The 17,977-nt window shown below is 36.7% G+C and overlaps 1 protein-coding gene across 1 annotated transcript in view; it reads right to left on the bottom strand.

Annotated features, from left to right (window-relative positions):
• The window catches only part of slc24a3 (solute carrier family 24 member 3), a 98,387-nt gene that overhangs the window by 58,975 nt on the left and 21,435 nt on the right, over positions 1-17,977 (bottom strand). Inside the window, exon 3 of the mRNA XM_084392408.1 lies at positions 1,699-1,839. Within this exon, the coding sequence (XP_084248534.1) occupies positions 1,699-1,839 (141 nt within the window). The remainder of the gene's footprint in view (positions 1-1,698; positions 1,840-17,977) is intronic.

Below are 17,977 nucleotides of genomic sequence, written 5' to 3'. Positions count from 1 at the left end.
TTCTATTTTCATAAAAAAATCCTGACAAAAATGTATCACAGATTCCACAAAAATATTAAGCTGCACAACTGTTTCCAAAATTATAAAAAAAAAAATTTCTTGAGCAGCAAATCAGTATATTAGAATGATTTCTGAAGGATCATGTGACACTGAAGACTGCATTAGATTAATCCATCAAAAGATTAAATTATATATATATATATTAAAAAAATTAAAACAGTAATATTTCACAACAGTTTTTACTGTATTACTGATTAATTAAATGCAGCCTTGGTGAACATAAGAGACTTTTTTTAAATGCGGTAAAAATAAGTACCAACCCCAAAACTTTGAACGATAGTCATGTCTGTTATTTTATGTAATTCAAAATCAAACTTGTTTCTAGTTTCACACTAAATTTTGTGAAATATTTTGCTATTGCGGTCTGTGCAATATTTGTTTTGCCCGTGGGTCTGTGCAATATTTGTAATGCCTGTGGGTTTGATATTTAGTTATATAAAGACATTCGTAAATTTTTAAGTCTGGCTGTTATCCAAATACTTTTTGGGGCAACTATATAAAACATGTATAACATAGAAAAGTCTGACTATATAAGTTCCTGAGCAACAAACAAACTGAGTAGTGAAATGGAATTAGATACTGACAGGGTGCTGTAGTAGATCCCCGTCTATGGTAAACGCATTGCAGGGGGGAACGAGGAGGGCTTTGAAAGAAGAGGGAGACGGTCAATCAATAGACCCACAGAGTATCGATGACCACTTTGTTCAGCCTAACCTTTCCCTCAGACCTGTTCTAATTGGCCTCTTCACATTGTCCAAGAGTGTGGAGCCCAATGTAGCCTCGTGAATCAAATTACACAGCAGATCTACACCAACTGTGCAAATAAACAATGAATAACAATGAGGAAAAATAATGAGGAACAGATTGGAAACGTCAAATTGTTTATACTAATTCTGTCAGAAATTAAAAGTAGGTGTGGATGTGTTTACCGTGAGAACTCGTACAGACATCAACCAAATTGCAAATCAAACTCAGCCATAGCAGCTGATGAGGTTCTATTCAATTTGGACATTTACTTTTCTTAGCGCAGCTTTACGTTCATAGACCCCATTTGTAGAGGTTAAAGTCTTAATTAGTTGACATGTCTGGTCTTCAACTTGGCCAGAAATCCATGTTTAACCTTTGACCTGGCCACGGCTCACAGGTCTCTATAGTTTGAAATACACTTTATGTTCCCGAGCCTGCAGCGATCCCCAAAAGAAACAATAGCAAAGTCTGTGTCAGCAAGATTACTCACTCAGAACGCAACAAAAGGGTTAGTGTCTGAGTTACTGATGACAGGAGAGTCCTGATACAGGACTAACACCTTTGTGAACTCACAAATCAGTGGAGAACAAATAAGAGACATGAGAATATTTCATTTTAAAAAGCATCACTTGATTGCGAAGTTCATTGAAGTTCATTGAAGTCTGATACACATCCCAATGTATGCTACCATCAATTTCAGAAGTGAAACTTCGCATGACTTCTTGCTTAATTACATTGTGAAGTTGTTTCCAGTTACTAGTGACATTAGTCATCTGTCATGCTAAGTTCCTTACAAAAAACAATCATCTTCCTGTTTCATCTGCTCGGTTGAACTCAAAGAGCAGGTAGATTGTGACAGGATGTATGTGTGTGTGGTGCTAAACGTCTTACCAGGCGGTGTGCAGTTTTTTTCAGCATTGGGCCCAACCTGCACCTCATCAGTGTAGTTGCTGTCAATGTCAAAGTCCTGCAGCAGCCTGCGACTCTCCCACTTCTCACTGTCTTCAGCTGAGAGACTGGAGAGGCTATAACCTGCAAAACACACAGGAAAAGCATTTCTATTAACCATGGCTAGATTCACCTACAGCAGATGTATTTGTGTCGTAAAACATATGACAAATTGTCATATTTGACACGAACCCTCCATAATGACAATCCTCATGCAAAACTTACTAAAATAACCAATAAATATACATTAAAAAAATCAATTATTAAGCAATGTTTACTGCTACTTTTGATTAATAATGCTTCCTTGCTGAATAAAAGTATTAATATGTTGTTATATGTTGCAGAGCTTTTCCTCATACTGAAGAACATTATCCTAAATAAGTCTGATCTAAACATGTTCCTTAGCAAACGTAAAGCCACACCTTGCAAATGCTGAGTGATAACTATGGTGATTGTGTGACTAAGCAATTGTCTGGGATTCACTTAAACTTACAGAAAATAACTTCAATAAGAAAGAGAAGGCAGATAAGTTTGTGTACTGGATGTCATTTGACAGCACAAATACACAATACATACATTCAAACGGAAAAGTCAGTAAACCCTCTTCCATTCTTAATCTGTGAGTGTAACAGTAATTTACATTTATTCATTTACTAGATGCTTTTATCCACAAAACTCCAACAGAAGAGCAAAATATCAGCAAAAACAGTTGGTAGATGTGACACTCCTAATCAAAACTTGAGTCGAGATGGCTTATGAAACGTCTGCCTTTCTAGACATCCACAAATTACTGATGCCCGTTGGAAATGCATTGGCCCTGCATGTCAAAGTGAGAATTGCAAATTTTTTCCCATCTATTTTTAGCCAAACTTCTAATACAAACTAAAATCCATAACGCAGCTGAGTCTCAGAGTCACTGATCTAAGTTGGGCTCCTTGCAGTGTTGTTTTACGCAGGTTTGTCTGTTTCAGCCCAGTATTACTGTGATATCTCCTATTCACACCGCATTCACAGGGACACAGCGAGCCGGAATGTTACATACTGTTAAAATCTCACAGGCTCCGCTTCTCATTTGTGTTACTGTGAGCAACTGAGCCCCGAAAGTCAGCTGGAGAATATTCATGAGGGCCGTCTGTGGTGCGGAGTGAGGGCGAGGCGTAATAAAAATGACATCACGCGGCGAACGCTCCTGCAGCAGCGCTCCGGTCCGGGCTTGTCTGGGAGGGGGTGATTATTCTGGCAGCACTGTCATCTGGGTCGCTCTGTCCTCAAGCGCCTATGCCCTTACTCTACTCCGCTTAACCATCTTCCTGAGCAACTCTTTTCAGAGCATTGGCCCCCACTTACCGCTACAGTCGCTATAAATAAAACCTCTATATTTAAAAAAAAAAAAAAGCACTCAACAAGGGTCTTCGGGGGCTCATGGTGCATTATGACATGACGCATTTTGACATTGTGATGTGATACAGTGATACAGAACTGGGATCTGGTTGAGAGCGTCAGAACACCCTGTTCTTCTTCTTCGGCACTGATAGGAATCTTGAGTTTGTCTTCATCAAAACAAAAAAACAGAGAAAAAAAAAACTGTTTCATAATTCATCACCCCCTGAGATGTCAAAAGAATCATGTGGTGAAGTGAAGACGGTTGCGACACTTTTGGAAAATGTGACACCTTAGTGTCTTCCTCATAGTAAAGAGACAGCAGCGATCTGTCTGGGACATGAGAGATGAGCAAGCTAAATACAAAACTGAGCCACACAGCCTGTTTATCGGTATGAGATCCCTCCATTTTTCCCTCCGAATGAACTGAACTGCTTTTTTGAACAGTTGTGAATAGTTATTAATATAAAATTAATAGCACGTGATTCACTAAAGGAATTATGTAAATTAAGCAGTGGCACAAATGTGCTCACAAAATCTATACTGAATCAGAAGCGCAGGAAGTAGGGTGCAGCACCTCCTGTTTTCACAGGATTGTAAATGCAACGCAAATGTTTGTTCATTTACATTTATTCATTTGTAACATTTAGTAATATATTTGTAATAAACACTTTAAGTGGGCTATTAAAAAAAGCGTAATTTATATATTAAAGTAGGCTATGTTTTTTTAAAACATACGCAGAAAGTGTGACGAATTTGTCTGCTCTCCCGAGCGCATGTCCACCTTCGTGTTGTGTGAGGTAAGCACTAGGCAGGTTTTTGTGCTCATTTTTATGTGCAGGCTGTTTTATTGTATATAACAGTGTAAACAGCTCAATAACCTTTTTATTTATAAAAAAACTAAAATCAACAAGAAGTGACGTGAAGGGCAGATATTTGGAATTTGTCCTCTGCATTTAACCGATCCAAGTTAGTGCACACACATTAGGAGCAGAGAGTAGTGAACATACACACTGCAAACCATGGACACACACACCTGGAGCAGTGGGCAGCCATTTTGCTGTGGTGCCCTGCAGCGATTGGGGGTTAGGTGGAACCTCTGTCACTTCCCAACCTTCGGGTTACAAGTCTGACTCTCTTATCATTAGGCCACAACCGCCCCAGGCTTAAGAGACCGGTAGACCTGTCTGTTGCATTACTATTGCAAGCAGTATCAATAATGTCAATAATGTCCCCAGTCAAATGCCCCTTGTGTATGCTGTATAAACGAGTGTTCTGACGATATTAAACGATACGCTTATCGTACTTCGTGCAAATGTTTTATACGCTTATTGTACTTCGTGGAAACGTGTTATAGACTTGATATTGTTTGTTACTAAAATGTGATGATGCTTCTAACAGCAGCTGCAGTAACGCAATGACTTTAACAATTGCCGACTGGCTCTTTTATTTAGAAGGCGGGACTAATGCTGACATATTGTGCACTTCATTTTCTCCCATTCATTGTAATATCAGTGAATCTTGGTATATACACAGTCTTTGAGTAAGAGTACCCAGAGGCCACTGAACTGAATGGAGAAATACTGAAATAAAAAAACAGATTATTATTCAATAACATTTCATATAAGCAATAAAATGGTATAATACATTTATCCTATAATGCTGAATGATCAGTTTAAATAGCTGAAAGTGTGCTCATCTACACATCTGTGTGCATCTGTAAAAACACTCTTCTCCGTCATTGAATTAATAAATGCTGCCATAATCAATTGATGATCATATGATTATCTCTTTTAAATAAAATACTTTTCATGGGTAATAGCAATGTTAATTTCACATAGAGTCACATAGAGTCATGAATACAGTGCAGAAAAAAAAAGATGAAGGTTTAAAATATGGTACAACCCTAACTTATTACATTTAGAACCTGGTAAACTGGACTGTTGGTGCTTAATGAATATGGCGTGTGTGGTTTTTTCTTGCCAAAATGGTCCTACTGTTTAGTGAATTTGCCCCCAGTCTTTATTTCTCACTCTCCTGGGCTAAAATGCAACAAAGTGGCTAAGTAATCAACCATGCCGATTCCATCCACAAACACATGTTAGAGAGGAAAGTAGCAGCTCCATTAGACTGAGCAAAGTTCTGGCTCATTGTGCAAGCTTCATTGGAAATATTGTGTTTCTCTCTGACATGCTGCACAGAAATGGCATTACCTGTGCAGCGAGCCAGAATGCACACTGCACACACACATGCGGGGGGAGGCAGGAAGTTACTATGGAGATGTGACGTAACTGCAGAGAACAGAGGAGAACAGTGACGACATCACACTCAGATGAACATGGCTAATCTTCACACAGAAAACACATCAGTAGTACACGTGTAGAGAATAAAACAAATTCATGTATGAGATAAAGAATATACTACAGATGAGGAACAAATCCAATATCTTAATGCCACACACACACACACATAAAAGAAGAAGAAGAACAATGCTTTTGTTGCATTAAGAGATTGAATTTAGGCATATTTTTTTGTGTAACTAGATGTGAGTAATTCTAATTAAACATTTATAATAATACAAGAGGGGCTGAGATACTCTGCAGAAGTATTTTAGGCATTTTTAAGTAATGAATGTGAAAGTCTCAGCATGCAGCTGCACCAGAGAGCCCAAGGAACCTCTACGAGACACCCCATTAAAGAGACAGTCCTTCACCAAGATTGAAAATGCACACATGGTGACTTGTAGGATTATCATGTCCAAGTGGTATAGAAATACATATTATGTAACAATAAGGTTTGCACACCTTTTGACCAATGAACAACCATGAATTGGAGTTTATCCATTATCATATCTATGACTATAAATTGTTGTGAGGACAATCTCAATATATATTTAACCAGCATACATAGACAAAGGCAGCGTAGTAACTTCTAATGAATAAAAAAGGTCTCTATGTTCAACTGCACCAGAGCCCACAGCATGTCAGCACCATCACCTTTATTAGAAAATGTACAACCAAGAATCAATGACCATTTCCACATGTAAAACTACATTCTAAATTTAAAACATATTACATGCAGTGTTCTTCATCCCCCTTTTGTCATATGTACAAAGAAAACATGGTGCATGTCATAAAGCAAAATACCTCTAGCATGACGTTAAATGCCCAGATCCTAGAGATAAACACACCTTAAATACTCGGTGTTTTACGATAAAATAGCATAAAAAGGCAGCTGAAAGACAAGGATGCATAACGCCAATGGACCTCCCTCTACAGAAAAAGAGCTGTAGGTGCTCGCCCTGATGTTCAAGTAATTTCACAGAGAGCAAACATGACTAAGCCAGATTATACAAGTTAACTCTTTTTACTGCAGTGCTGTTTCAGGGGATGCGTTTTGAAGATGCAAAATTGTCTTGAGTGACATCGAAAGACAACTATAAATTAAATTAATGGAAAAGTAGGACGACTGTAGCACCTTTGATGTCACTGTTTACTTTGCACACATCACCCAACAATAAGGGTCATTAAAGATTTACTCAAATATGATAGGGGAAGTGTTTAATATTTGTGCCACTAGTGGCACCAGACAGAATTATATACAAAATGACCATTATTTGGACAAACATTAATGTAATTATATATCACGGTATTCATTTCATGGTCCACATCACACAGAAAGCCTGTCACTAACAGTGCTATACTGCTATTTTTATGAAGAAAGCTTCCAGATGCATGTGCTATATACTTTTAACACTGTAAAAGAGAAAATAGATTGCTCTATATAGCCACATCTGCAGCACATCACCTGAGGACCTGTCCCACAGATGACTGTCCCAGATAGCAGCTGTTGCGAAGAGGAACTACCCAGGAAATTCTATCCTATAGATTCAGACTGCCCTTACACATCCGACCCCATACTGTCAAAACGGATAAATATAACACTGCACACTTCCACTCTGCCAAACCCGTAATTACCTAGTTTATCTTCATTAGGTGAAAACTTGAATATGGGACAGTACTAGTCAAACAAAGTTAGGGAGAGAGTAGAGTTGCAAACAAATCAGAAGATAGAAGAGAGGAAAAATGTAAGGATCTCTGGAAACACTGTATTATATTGGTGACATTGCAGAAGACAAACATCTGCTTGGATTAAAGCAGGGAGTGGGTTTCAAATTGGGGAACGAAAATGGAAAGCGGAAAATTTCAGAGAGAGAGAGAGAGAGACAAAAAGTGGGGCTTTAGACCAATTTTCTTTTCTTTTTTCTTTTTTTAAGAGGAAATAACTAAATAAATACATTTGAGTTATGAAAAATTAATCATATCATTAATAATAATATTTTCCATGTAATATTTATTAATCATTTCTTTTGGTTTGAATAAAATGGCCATATAAAATATTTACCAATTACTGCTACCGTACAGAACATGTCTTGATAATTCACCAGGGGATCATCATCTTTGTGGGTACTTTGGCATTAAAAAAAGTTTGAAACCACCTTGAATATAGAATCAATACAAATAAAGAACCTACACATGAACCCCATATGGAATTTATTGGGTGTTAAAAGTATTGGTGGGACTTGATGAAAACGCGTGGACCGCTGGGAACAGTCTTGTCTGAGAATTGTACAGTGTAGTTAATAATCAGACTAGTATCAGGTGAATGATTAAACAAACCATCAGGAGTGAATCTATAGTGGTTATATATAAAGTCAGTGATTGGGTATCAGTAATTGGCCGTTTATGGATGTGACAGGCCATTAATAGTCTCATTAGTGACTGCTGGCAGTGTGACTCCTGCTGTGCATGTCTGCTGTCAGCCAGAAGAACTGGACAAGAGCCTCATCTCCACCAAACAATCTTCAAAGGACTGGAGGGGCGGTCAGAGAGCTTTGAGGCTTTGGGTAAACGAGAGTTGGTTTCTGGGGCGTCACTCAGTGTAGCATCCCCCATTTTTTTTACGGTAGTCTTTTTTGCCCAGTCTTCTGGTGTCTGGGACATTTCCATATGCATGCTAAATCACAAAAATAGATATGGAAATATCCGCAGTAGTGAAGGTCAAGAAATATATCAACATTTTGCAGTTATTTTTAGAACTAAAACTAGAACTAAAACCAGATTAAAGCCATGTGAACTCCAAACTACCCTAATTATACAGGACTTCCTTAAGTCTGATTTTGAATAATTTACATTTTGTACACATCATTGCACATTGCTATAGTTACATTCATTTTAGCAGATACAATGATCACTTCACCAATCAAGATCACCTAAAGTTACACAAATAGAGTTAATAAACTGCCACAGTCAGGTTGTCAATCACACTCCATAGGACAAACTCCACATTAGCAACCCATCCATCTTTCTTATTATAACAAAGTAATTTTATATTCAATCTCCACATTTCAAATACCATATTTTGAAGTATTTACTAGCTTCACACACTTTTCAGAAGGGGTTGTGGCCTATTCTTCCACATTCTTCCGAATTCCACACTTAATTCGATATTTGCTGAAGGTGGTCAGATCTGTCTTCTGTTTTAACAAGATGTCCAGTCCCTGATGATGAAAAGCAGTCCTACTGATACTAGCACCATATTTCACAGTATTTATGAAGCGAAAAGAGTGTTTGATTTTTGACAAACAGAACTGCATTGAATTTTGGCTTACAACATTTGTCTTGGTGGCATAGGACCACAAAATCTCTTCCTACATCCCAGCTGAGTCTGGTTCTTCTGTGTTCAGATATTGCTCTTTTAGGGCAAAAGCTTGTTTTGGGCACCCTCCTATACTAACACTTTTAGTCCATCTTGAAACAATGACAAACACCACTAACTGCACAAGAAAAGATATCCATTCTCAATGCAACCCATACCACCTTCAAATATGTTTCAACTGCAGCTTTATGTAATCAGACAGAATATCAAACAAGAGCTTATATAAATTCAAAGCAGCCAAAAGATTAAAGGCTTAGAACTCACTATTCTTTCATATAATGGTGGATTTTAATATCTTAAGCATATTTGTCATTTTTACAGAGCAAAAATGCTTATTTGAATGAAAGGTAATCCTGTGTGAAAAGTAATGCGCTACCTTCTTATATCCTTAGTTGTAATTTGCACTGCACTGCAAGATAGTCAGCTCACGTTTGATCTAAATCAGATAATTAAAAAGCTAATCAGTTCTTCTTCCCCTTTTAGCGCAGGTGAAAGGCTATCTGAATGTGCTGGCACTCACAGCGTGTGCTGGGGTTCCATGCTAATTTCTGACAGCTGAGCAGTTTAGCTATTAGAAATGTGCTGTATCATCACTCACAACACTCGGATTACAGCAACCCTTTGTTGACACCAATGACAAGTCACAACAAATACAACTTCATAATGACAAATATTTTAAGATATGAAAAGCAACATATTATGTTACTTTGTCAACAAATGGCCCTTACAAAAAAAGAGGTTTATTCCAGAGTGCTATTAGTATACTTCTTTTAAACTAAAAATAAATTGTTTTAAATTATTCATTTAAAAAGAAAACATACATTTACTAATTCTGATTGTGAATTTTTATGTAGTCCACTGATAGTGTACATATATTTACATCAAATCTACTTAAAGTGCAGTTAAAGTATACAAATTAATACCTCAATAGAAACATAGTAGCATAGGCTCCTCAAAGTGCAAAAAATAAATAAATAGTAAACTATAAGTATGATATTACAGAAAACTTACAAGTATAGGTAGTTGCTGTATAAAACTCCTGAAAGTATACTTCAAAGTGGGCTTTCTTAAACTTTTTTATGTTTTTAAAAAGTTTTTTTTATATATATATATATTTATGTTTTACATAAACTGTTCTACAAGTATTTAATTAATAAACTATCAGTTTATTATATATTATTTAGTATATAGTATACAAGTTCACTAGTATAGTTGCAGTCAGGGCTGCCAACTCTCACGCATTCAGTGTGTGACTCACGCAATTTACACTTTCACACGCTCTCACGCCACACATTCATTTTCTCATGCAGAGAAAAATTGCGAAGCAAAGAGGACACTGACACTGACAAGACAGAGCAGGTTACTTTTGATATGAAACAAATTCTCAGCTCTCAGATTCTATCGATTTTATTACGAAATTCAAACAATAAATACTGTTTTGGCGCTTGTAAATGTGACGTGCAGATCGCTGTAGTGCCTCAGTTCAGGCAGTACGTGTTAATACAAGTTAATAGTAAATAAACACGAATGAACAATAGGTATGTTGAAAGATACAGTATAACTTACCAAAATGTATATGCCGCATACATAATCGGTCAATAAGTGTTTTTCAATAGCGGAAAGAGGCCAATAAAACAGCTGGAGAACTGCATTATATTTAGTTGTTATTTTTAATCTTTAATAATAATACCAGCTGACAGGCCTCTCTGTATGTTTACAGCATTAGGTGAGTTGTTGTTGTTTTTTTGAGAAAAATTTACATGTATCTACTGTACCTAATATTTATCCAAATTAATCAATATTGATTTAAGATCGGAATCAAATCACAAGAATTGAATTGAACTGAAATCGAGAAATTTGTGTCAATCAATAATAAAAGTCATTGTACCATGTCAATGTTGTAACATGTTGTCACTAAACTTAAAGGTTGTATCAGTGATTTCAGGCCCCCCCAAAAAAAGATCACATTCATCTAATCTTTCCTAACGATCCGCCCCATAAGCATGCCGTCAAAAAAACGTGTCTCTCTGTAGGCAGCCTAGGCTCTGAGATCTGCACACAAAAACAATTGGTTTCACCAACCACTCAAAACCAAAACAAATAGTGTTCCAACCAATCACCGACAGGGGGAGGGTGTTGTGAGGTTTTGTGCTCGTGCACGGCTGCACGCGAAGTCGGAGCTGAAGAAGAAGCTGGCTCAAAACCTCACAACACCCTACCCCTGTCGGTGATTGGTTGGAACACTATTTGTTTTGGTTTTGAGTGGTTGGTGAAACCAATTGTTTTTGTGTGCAGATCTCAGAGCCTAGAGAGACGCGTTTTTTTGACGGCATGCTTATAGGGCGGGCAGCTAGCGGAACGTTAGGAAAGATTAGATGAATGTGATCATTTTTTGGGGGGCCTGAAATCACTGATACAACCTTTAATACAATTCTGTTTAGTTACCAAATGCTTTGACAATCACTACACTTATTATGATGCTGTTTTTTTAATCAACATTGTTGTTTTTTAGGTAAACTTACCTAAAAACTACAGGTAAGAAATTGGTTCTCTATAAGCATAACACAAAATAAATACAGAAAAAAGTCTGTCTCTGCGACTTAACTTTGTTTCAAACAGATGGAACCTCATCTTAACTCGCAGCACCAAATAGGAGTCGATCAGACTCAAGGTTACCATCCTTATGGTTAATGTCTCTCACTCTGAAAAACAGCATACTAATGTCTGTAAAGTGAACTGGAGAACATATTTTCAGCGCGAAACATTTCTGGCAGATCAGTGCCCGTACAACATGCTTGTCCTTGCTACATTACAATACAAGGCTGGTTTTCATCTCCGTACGTCTAAAATATTCCAAACATCTGTGTGCAATCCATCTGCTCACTCACTGGCTGGCCAGAGTCTCTCTAGGAGATGTTCAGTGGTCTTGCTGTGTTCTGCCGAACTGTGCATTGCATTTGATTTACTCGGTTGGAGCAGTTTTTTTGCTTTAGCAAACACCATAAACAGATGCAATGCAGGGCCTACTCCACTCTTACTGCAGCACAAATGCAAAGAAGGTGGAGTGTAGGGGGCATCATAAATCACACCTCTAATGAGCACATTTAGAGCATGCTATATATATATATATATATATATATATATATATATATATATACACACACATATATAGCCTTTAGAGAGAGAGAAAGGGTATGTAGGGCGCCCCCTCCTCTCTGAATTAATGACCTGCGCTACACGTGAGGGCAGCTGCAGGAGAGGCATGTGGAGGGATCCGGGAGGAGCTGGCAGATAGAAAACCCCTTGCTGTTTCTCTCTCTCCATCCCCTTTTCACCTCGTCACGCGCTCCAGGGTGGCAGATGCCTCCGCCCTTACTAAATTGTCTTGAGTATTCCAGAATAGACCGCTAGCCTAAAATAAAACCACTGTATTAATTAGTGACATTCTATTGGGGGATTCAGTACTTTTGGTTAATTACTGAGAAACTACTGAGAATTTTCTCTCTATAGAGTTATTAAGGAAATCGATCGATCACCTGTCCAAATCTAAAATCGATTATTACTTTCTGATTACATGTTCCTGGTCTTATTGTGAATGATACATCATAAAAGTAAAATGGATGCAAAAATCATTAGGATATTAAGAAAAGATTCCATGAAGATATTTTGTAAATTTCCAACCGTATATATATAAAACATTTATTTTTGTGAGTGAATGCAGCACAATCACGAACATAATAGACAAGTCGATTCTCTCAGTGTTTCGATTTTTTTGCACCCTCAGATTCCAGATTTTTGGCCAAATATTGTCCTATCCTAACAAACCATACATCAATGGAAAGCTTATTTATTCAGCTTTCAGATGATGTATAAATCTCAATTTTTAAAAAATGTACCAATGTGACTGGTTTTGTGGTCCAGGGTCACATTTGTTTTATAATTAGTTTTAGGCTCCATTCTAGTATGTAATGCCCACTTTTCATAATTCAATCCATTTACAACAAATAAAACCTAGTCCTGCCATACATTTTTACTTGTTGCATATGCTTTCACAGAAGTAAAATGGGTTGCATATTTGTGTGTTCGAATTGAAGCGGCGCTGCACAGACCGATTGGTGTATGACATCAAAGTACCGCGAGAGCGATTAGAGAGCACGTGGCTCTGTATGCTTTCAGATCGCTCTCAAGGTACTTTGATGTCATGCATCGATCAGTCTGCGCAGCGACACTTCAAGTCGAACACACCTATTCTTAGACTCAAGTAATTTATCATGGAATTGTCTTTGGCGGCAAGTTGAAATACGGTGCTACCACCGCTATACAAGCAACCACTGGACAGGATTTTTAAACATCTATTAATCCATCACAGACAGAAAGACTAATTCAATAGCCAACATCTTGCTCAAGGTTTATGTTAACTTTTGTAAACAGCTCAGCACAGTCAACAACAATGTCACTTCATCATGATGGTCTGTAATATACATTTGCCATATATGGAGACTTTTGGATATGTAGGGAACACTGATAAAAATGATTTTGTGGTGAACTAAGTAAATTCTATATTAGTTTTCCAGTTGTATTTACATTGTTTCATCATTGCTTTTGTTGTTAGGATTAGTAACGTGCCATTTTGTGACATTTGGAGTAAATTTTCTACTCAAAATGACACATTCAAACACAGAAACGATCCATCAAATGTTACAGTCATTGTGTATTGTCTACCAAGTATTGAGGTCTCTGCGTTCACATAACTTCTGATATGTAGATATGCTGTCTCACACAATATCTATTGTAATAACTACTTAGGTATTTTTAAGTAAAGCAAATATTTTAAAAGTGTGGCTTAATTCAACATTACATTGTTTTGAGTGAAATGTATTGCAAAGGAAACTTCAACTAAATAAATATTCCTCAACCTTTTACTAGCCAAGTTAAAATGACTTATTTTCTTTGTTACTTTCACTTAGTTGAGTAGAGTTTACTTAATTTCATATGTGAAATTTACTTTAAAAATATGCTTTATTTACTGTTTTTTTCTGTGTACTTTAGACTCAAACCAAGTGGCATCTGCAAACAAATGATGCTAGAGTTTTCCTTTTTGAGAAGTATCACACTTGAAAAGTGTGCTTGTGCTATCTTTCTCTACAAATAAATGCCACTTTTGTTTTGACACTTTGTTATATATTGAAATGACTATGAGGTCACTGTGTAATAATGTCTGCATATTGTTTACTTTGTTGCTCCTCTACAAAACATCTACGTGATAGTGTTGATTTTTTTCACCTTATTAATGGACAAGAAACTTATCATGATGTAAACAGACTACTGAGAAATAACAGGAAATAACATGTGCATTTATCTATCGCGTAAAAAAATGAGTGAGCTATATTTTAGCCTTTAAATTATGTGCAGTGCCTCTTCTTTAAGCTTGAAAGATTCACATTATTGAGTCTCCTGCTGTACATTTAAACTGTGTTGAGATGATTTTTGTAATCAGTGTTTGAACGGGGAGCTTAATTGCCAACTGTGATGTACTGAAAGATGAGCCATTATTTGCTCTTCACACTTGATCAAATGACTGGATGGTTTTTATTCACTGTGAACACATCTCAGAAATTCTGTGGAAACGACAGCCTGTGCTTCATATATTTAGTGCTTGGACTCTGCTTTAACAAATAAAGCCATGTTTCAAACAGAATTGTGAATGATTAGTGAGCTGTGAGCTGTCAAAGGCATATAAAGAGAGGCTGGTTTGGTGTGTAAGCATGATGGATTTTGTAGGTGATGGTGCACCAGACAACAACATCACTGGCTCCATTCATCAGCTCAAGTGAAAACTAAACTGCAGAGTTAGTATATTTTACAGCTGACAGAAAATATTCAGTTCATGTCAGTGGATATTACAATGAGCATAACACTATATATCTCTCCTGATAAATGACAATACTGTTGTTTCTAATTAATTTAGCATTTGGTAACCTTCGGAAGTCTTCAGCGATGCTCTGATTAAAAAATGATTTCTGGTCAAATTATGTTCTTCATTTTCATGGTTGAAAACGAATAAATAATGATACTAAAAATCTACACATTTTGTAAAAAATAAATAAAAAATAATAATGACAATTGTTTTATCAGTAGCAAATCAAAATTGTGATTATTAAGTGAATTTAACATTATAATGTGCAGTGTTATACAGATTTGTAAAAAAATAAAAAAATAAAAAAGTTATTATATGATGAAGGCTCAACAAATATTGGTTACATCTCTGTACTAGTAGTTTACTCACCCTGGAGAGCTTGATGCTGGTCGCTTTTTACTGCCATTATATGGATGAGCGCAAGCGGGACATTTTTGTAAAAATTCTCCTTTTTTGGTCCATAAAAGAATGTAGGACATACTGCATTAGAACAACACCAGGGTGAGAAAATTATGACTTTTTTTCATTTTAGGGTTAACAATCCCTTTAAGTTAGTGCTGCTAATGGCTAAAGTAACCTATGATCTAAAAAAATAAGTGGAAAGGAGAGTTCAAATTAAATTGTGATATCAGATGATAAATATATCCTGATATTACTGACCAATACCAATAAATCAAAAACTATAATATTATATGGAACACTTAATTTACACCTTTGTTACAGTGCCACCTAATATCCTGTGCATGGGCTTCAATGGCCACAAATCTGTAACTTGAACACTGTTAGACCTCTGACATTTTGCACTTTTTCCAAACCCTCAATTTGTCTGTGCGATATAGAATTACAATTACAGCACTGATCCATCTCATGTCATCCATCTGGGACTAGCTTGCTGTCAGGCTTGTGGCCCAGCGTGGTGTAAAACTAGCTAAAGTAATGAACTGCTCTGCTCCAAAAGAGACTAAAGGTGTGGACCAGTGTGGATGATAAATGAGCTGGTCAGAAGAGAATGACAGAGAGAGGTAAGAACAATAAGAAGTAATCCTACTTGGAAAGCTATGCAAAAATCAATTAAGCAGCCAGGTCACCTATAAAAACCAGATAAACAATTTCTTGCAATTTCATATGTATTTCCACCAACAACGTTCAATACATCACAGAAAAACAAATGTTGAAGTTTGAATCTTGCAAGGCAATGAACATGATCAATGATTGCAAGATTTAGTGACAATGCAACATTAGCTTGAAGGGGAAACTAAAAAGTTGTCAAATGACTTTCATTCAAGACTTTTATTCATTTGAACGTAATTAAATCATTTTGCTGAGAACCAGAGCCTTTCAGGTGTTCTATTGTCCACAGTTCACGTGGCACATAGAAAGATTGAAGATTCAGTCATTTGAACCAATGTCAAGGACACTCCAAGTGAAAGAAGGAATAAAATGAAACATTGGCTAGTACATATTTTATATCTATGCATATAACATTTGAAAATGTTACCAGAAATTGTCACAATAATTATCTTAATTTTTTAACAGTATTTCTATTGTTTTATAATTTATAATATGTATTGTAAAATATTGACATAAAAAATGTTCTTGTGTTGCCTTACTTTAAAAAAATGGCAAAAAGGTGGTGAGGGTAGAAATTTCTATAGGTTTAATAACTATATCCATATAAAGCAGCATAAATTAGTAAGAGCTAACAAACATTATACAACAGCCAGAGACTGAGGAAAACTATTGATCCTAAAGCCATCAGGTTTATCCAGCACTGTGCATTTCTTAAACATGTTAGAGAAAGTGTTGCGAAATTTGAACCAAAACACACCAAACTTCTCCAGTATTGTCCAAAATATTCCTAGACAATAGGAAGATCTAACACATTGTTCATTTTTCTTTCTTTCACTTTTTCTTCCAGATGAAAGCATGCCAAGCATGAACATGAGGTACCTGGGAGCATCTGGGCACACAGGGAACATTAATTGACGTCAAAAGCCCCATTTGGGCAGGAAAACATTGTTTTTCTCACACAACCTTGGCTAAAAATGTGGTGCGTACTGTTTTTGCTAACTCAGAGGAGATATTTTATCTGAATATATATATACTCTTTTCATTTATATGCATTTTATATTTAACATAATTATCAACATGACTTTCAATGAATATTGTATCTAAAGCTAGATTTCTTATGGCCCTGCCTGGAGCACCATTATAAATTTTGAAGTTTTTGTCTACATTTTCCTGGTAAAATGACGGGAAGAAAAAAAACCGATAGATTTCCAAATCCCGTCCGAATCAGTACATGACATCACAGATGTCCTCTGGTAATAATTTGACTCAAGCCGTTTGAAAAACTAATCTTGTCCAAATAGTGCAAGAGAGAGATAAGGGTATTGAGAAATGAGAGCGAGAGAGCGAGAGAGAGAAAGAAAGAAAATGGGGGGCACAAGAAACGATGTAAATAAATAAATGGATCAATCAATCAATAAAATCAGTGCCTCAAAAAAATAAAAAAAATAAAGAAGCTCAGAGGCCTGACTAGCTGGCCCAAATGCAGGCAGCATGTCTGTCAGAGCCAGTCAGCAACTGACTGAGAAGTCGCTTTATATCAGTGTCTGTTCTGGCTGGCAGGCCACTCAGCACAGTTCTCCCTGCCTTTATTATTCCCTATTCTTCCCTCCAAATCCACCTCTTCACTTTCTCCACTTCTTTTTATTTGCTTTCCCTCGTGGCATTTGCAAAATAGCAGCTTCCCATATATATCAACACACTGTACATGTAAATTAAATGATCTATCCATTTCATCCAACAGCCTTAAAGGGGTCATATGATGCAATTTCAAGTTTTCCTTTTTCTTTAGTGTGTCATGTAGCTGTTTGTCCATGTATACGATCTGCCAAGTTGTAAAGCTCAAAGTCTCCCACAAAAAGATTTATTCTATCTAAAAGATAAGGCAGATCCAGACTTAGCTAAAACGCCTTGATTGAATTCTCCCTCACATGCCTACGTCACTATGTGGAAATACCGTATTTGCATAATGCCGACCAAATGCATACTTCAGTTATCGTAGTAGTGTTGTCTCCACCATGTCGACAACGCCGCCAAGACTATGCGAAAGCAAAAGCACTTTATTTGGCCTTCCGAAAGAGGACGCAATTAGGAATCAGTGGTTAAGATTTATTTACAACACTGTTCCAGAACAGTACA

The sequence above is a fragment of the Rutilus rutilus genome, assembly GCF_951802725.1.
Source record: "Rutilus rutilus genome assembly, chromosome: 20".
NCBI lineage: Eukaryota > Metazoa > Chordata > Actinopteri > Cypriniformes > Leuciscidae > Rutilus > Rutilus rutilus.
Note: the sequence above shows the minus strand (reverse complement) of the source record. Positions and strands in the feature narration are given on the sequence as shown.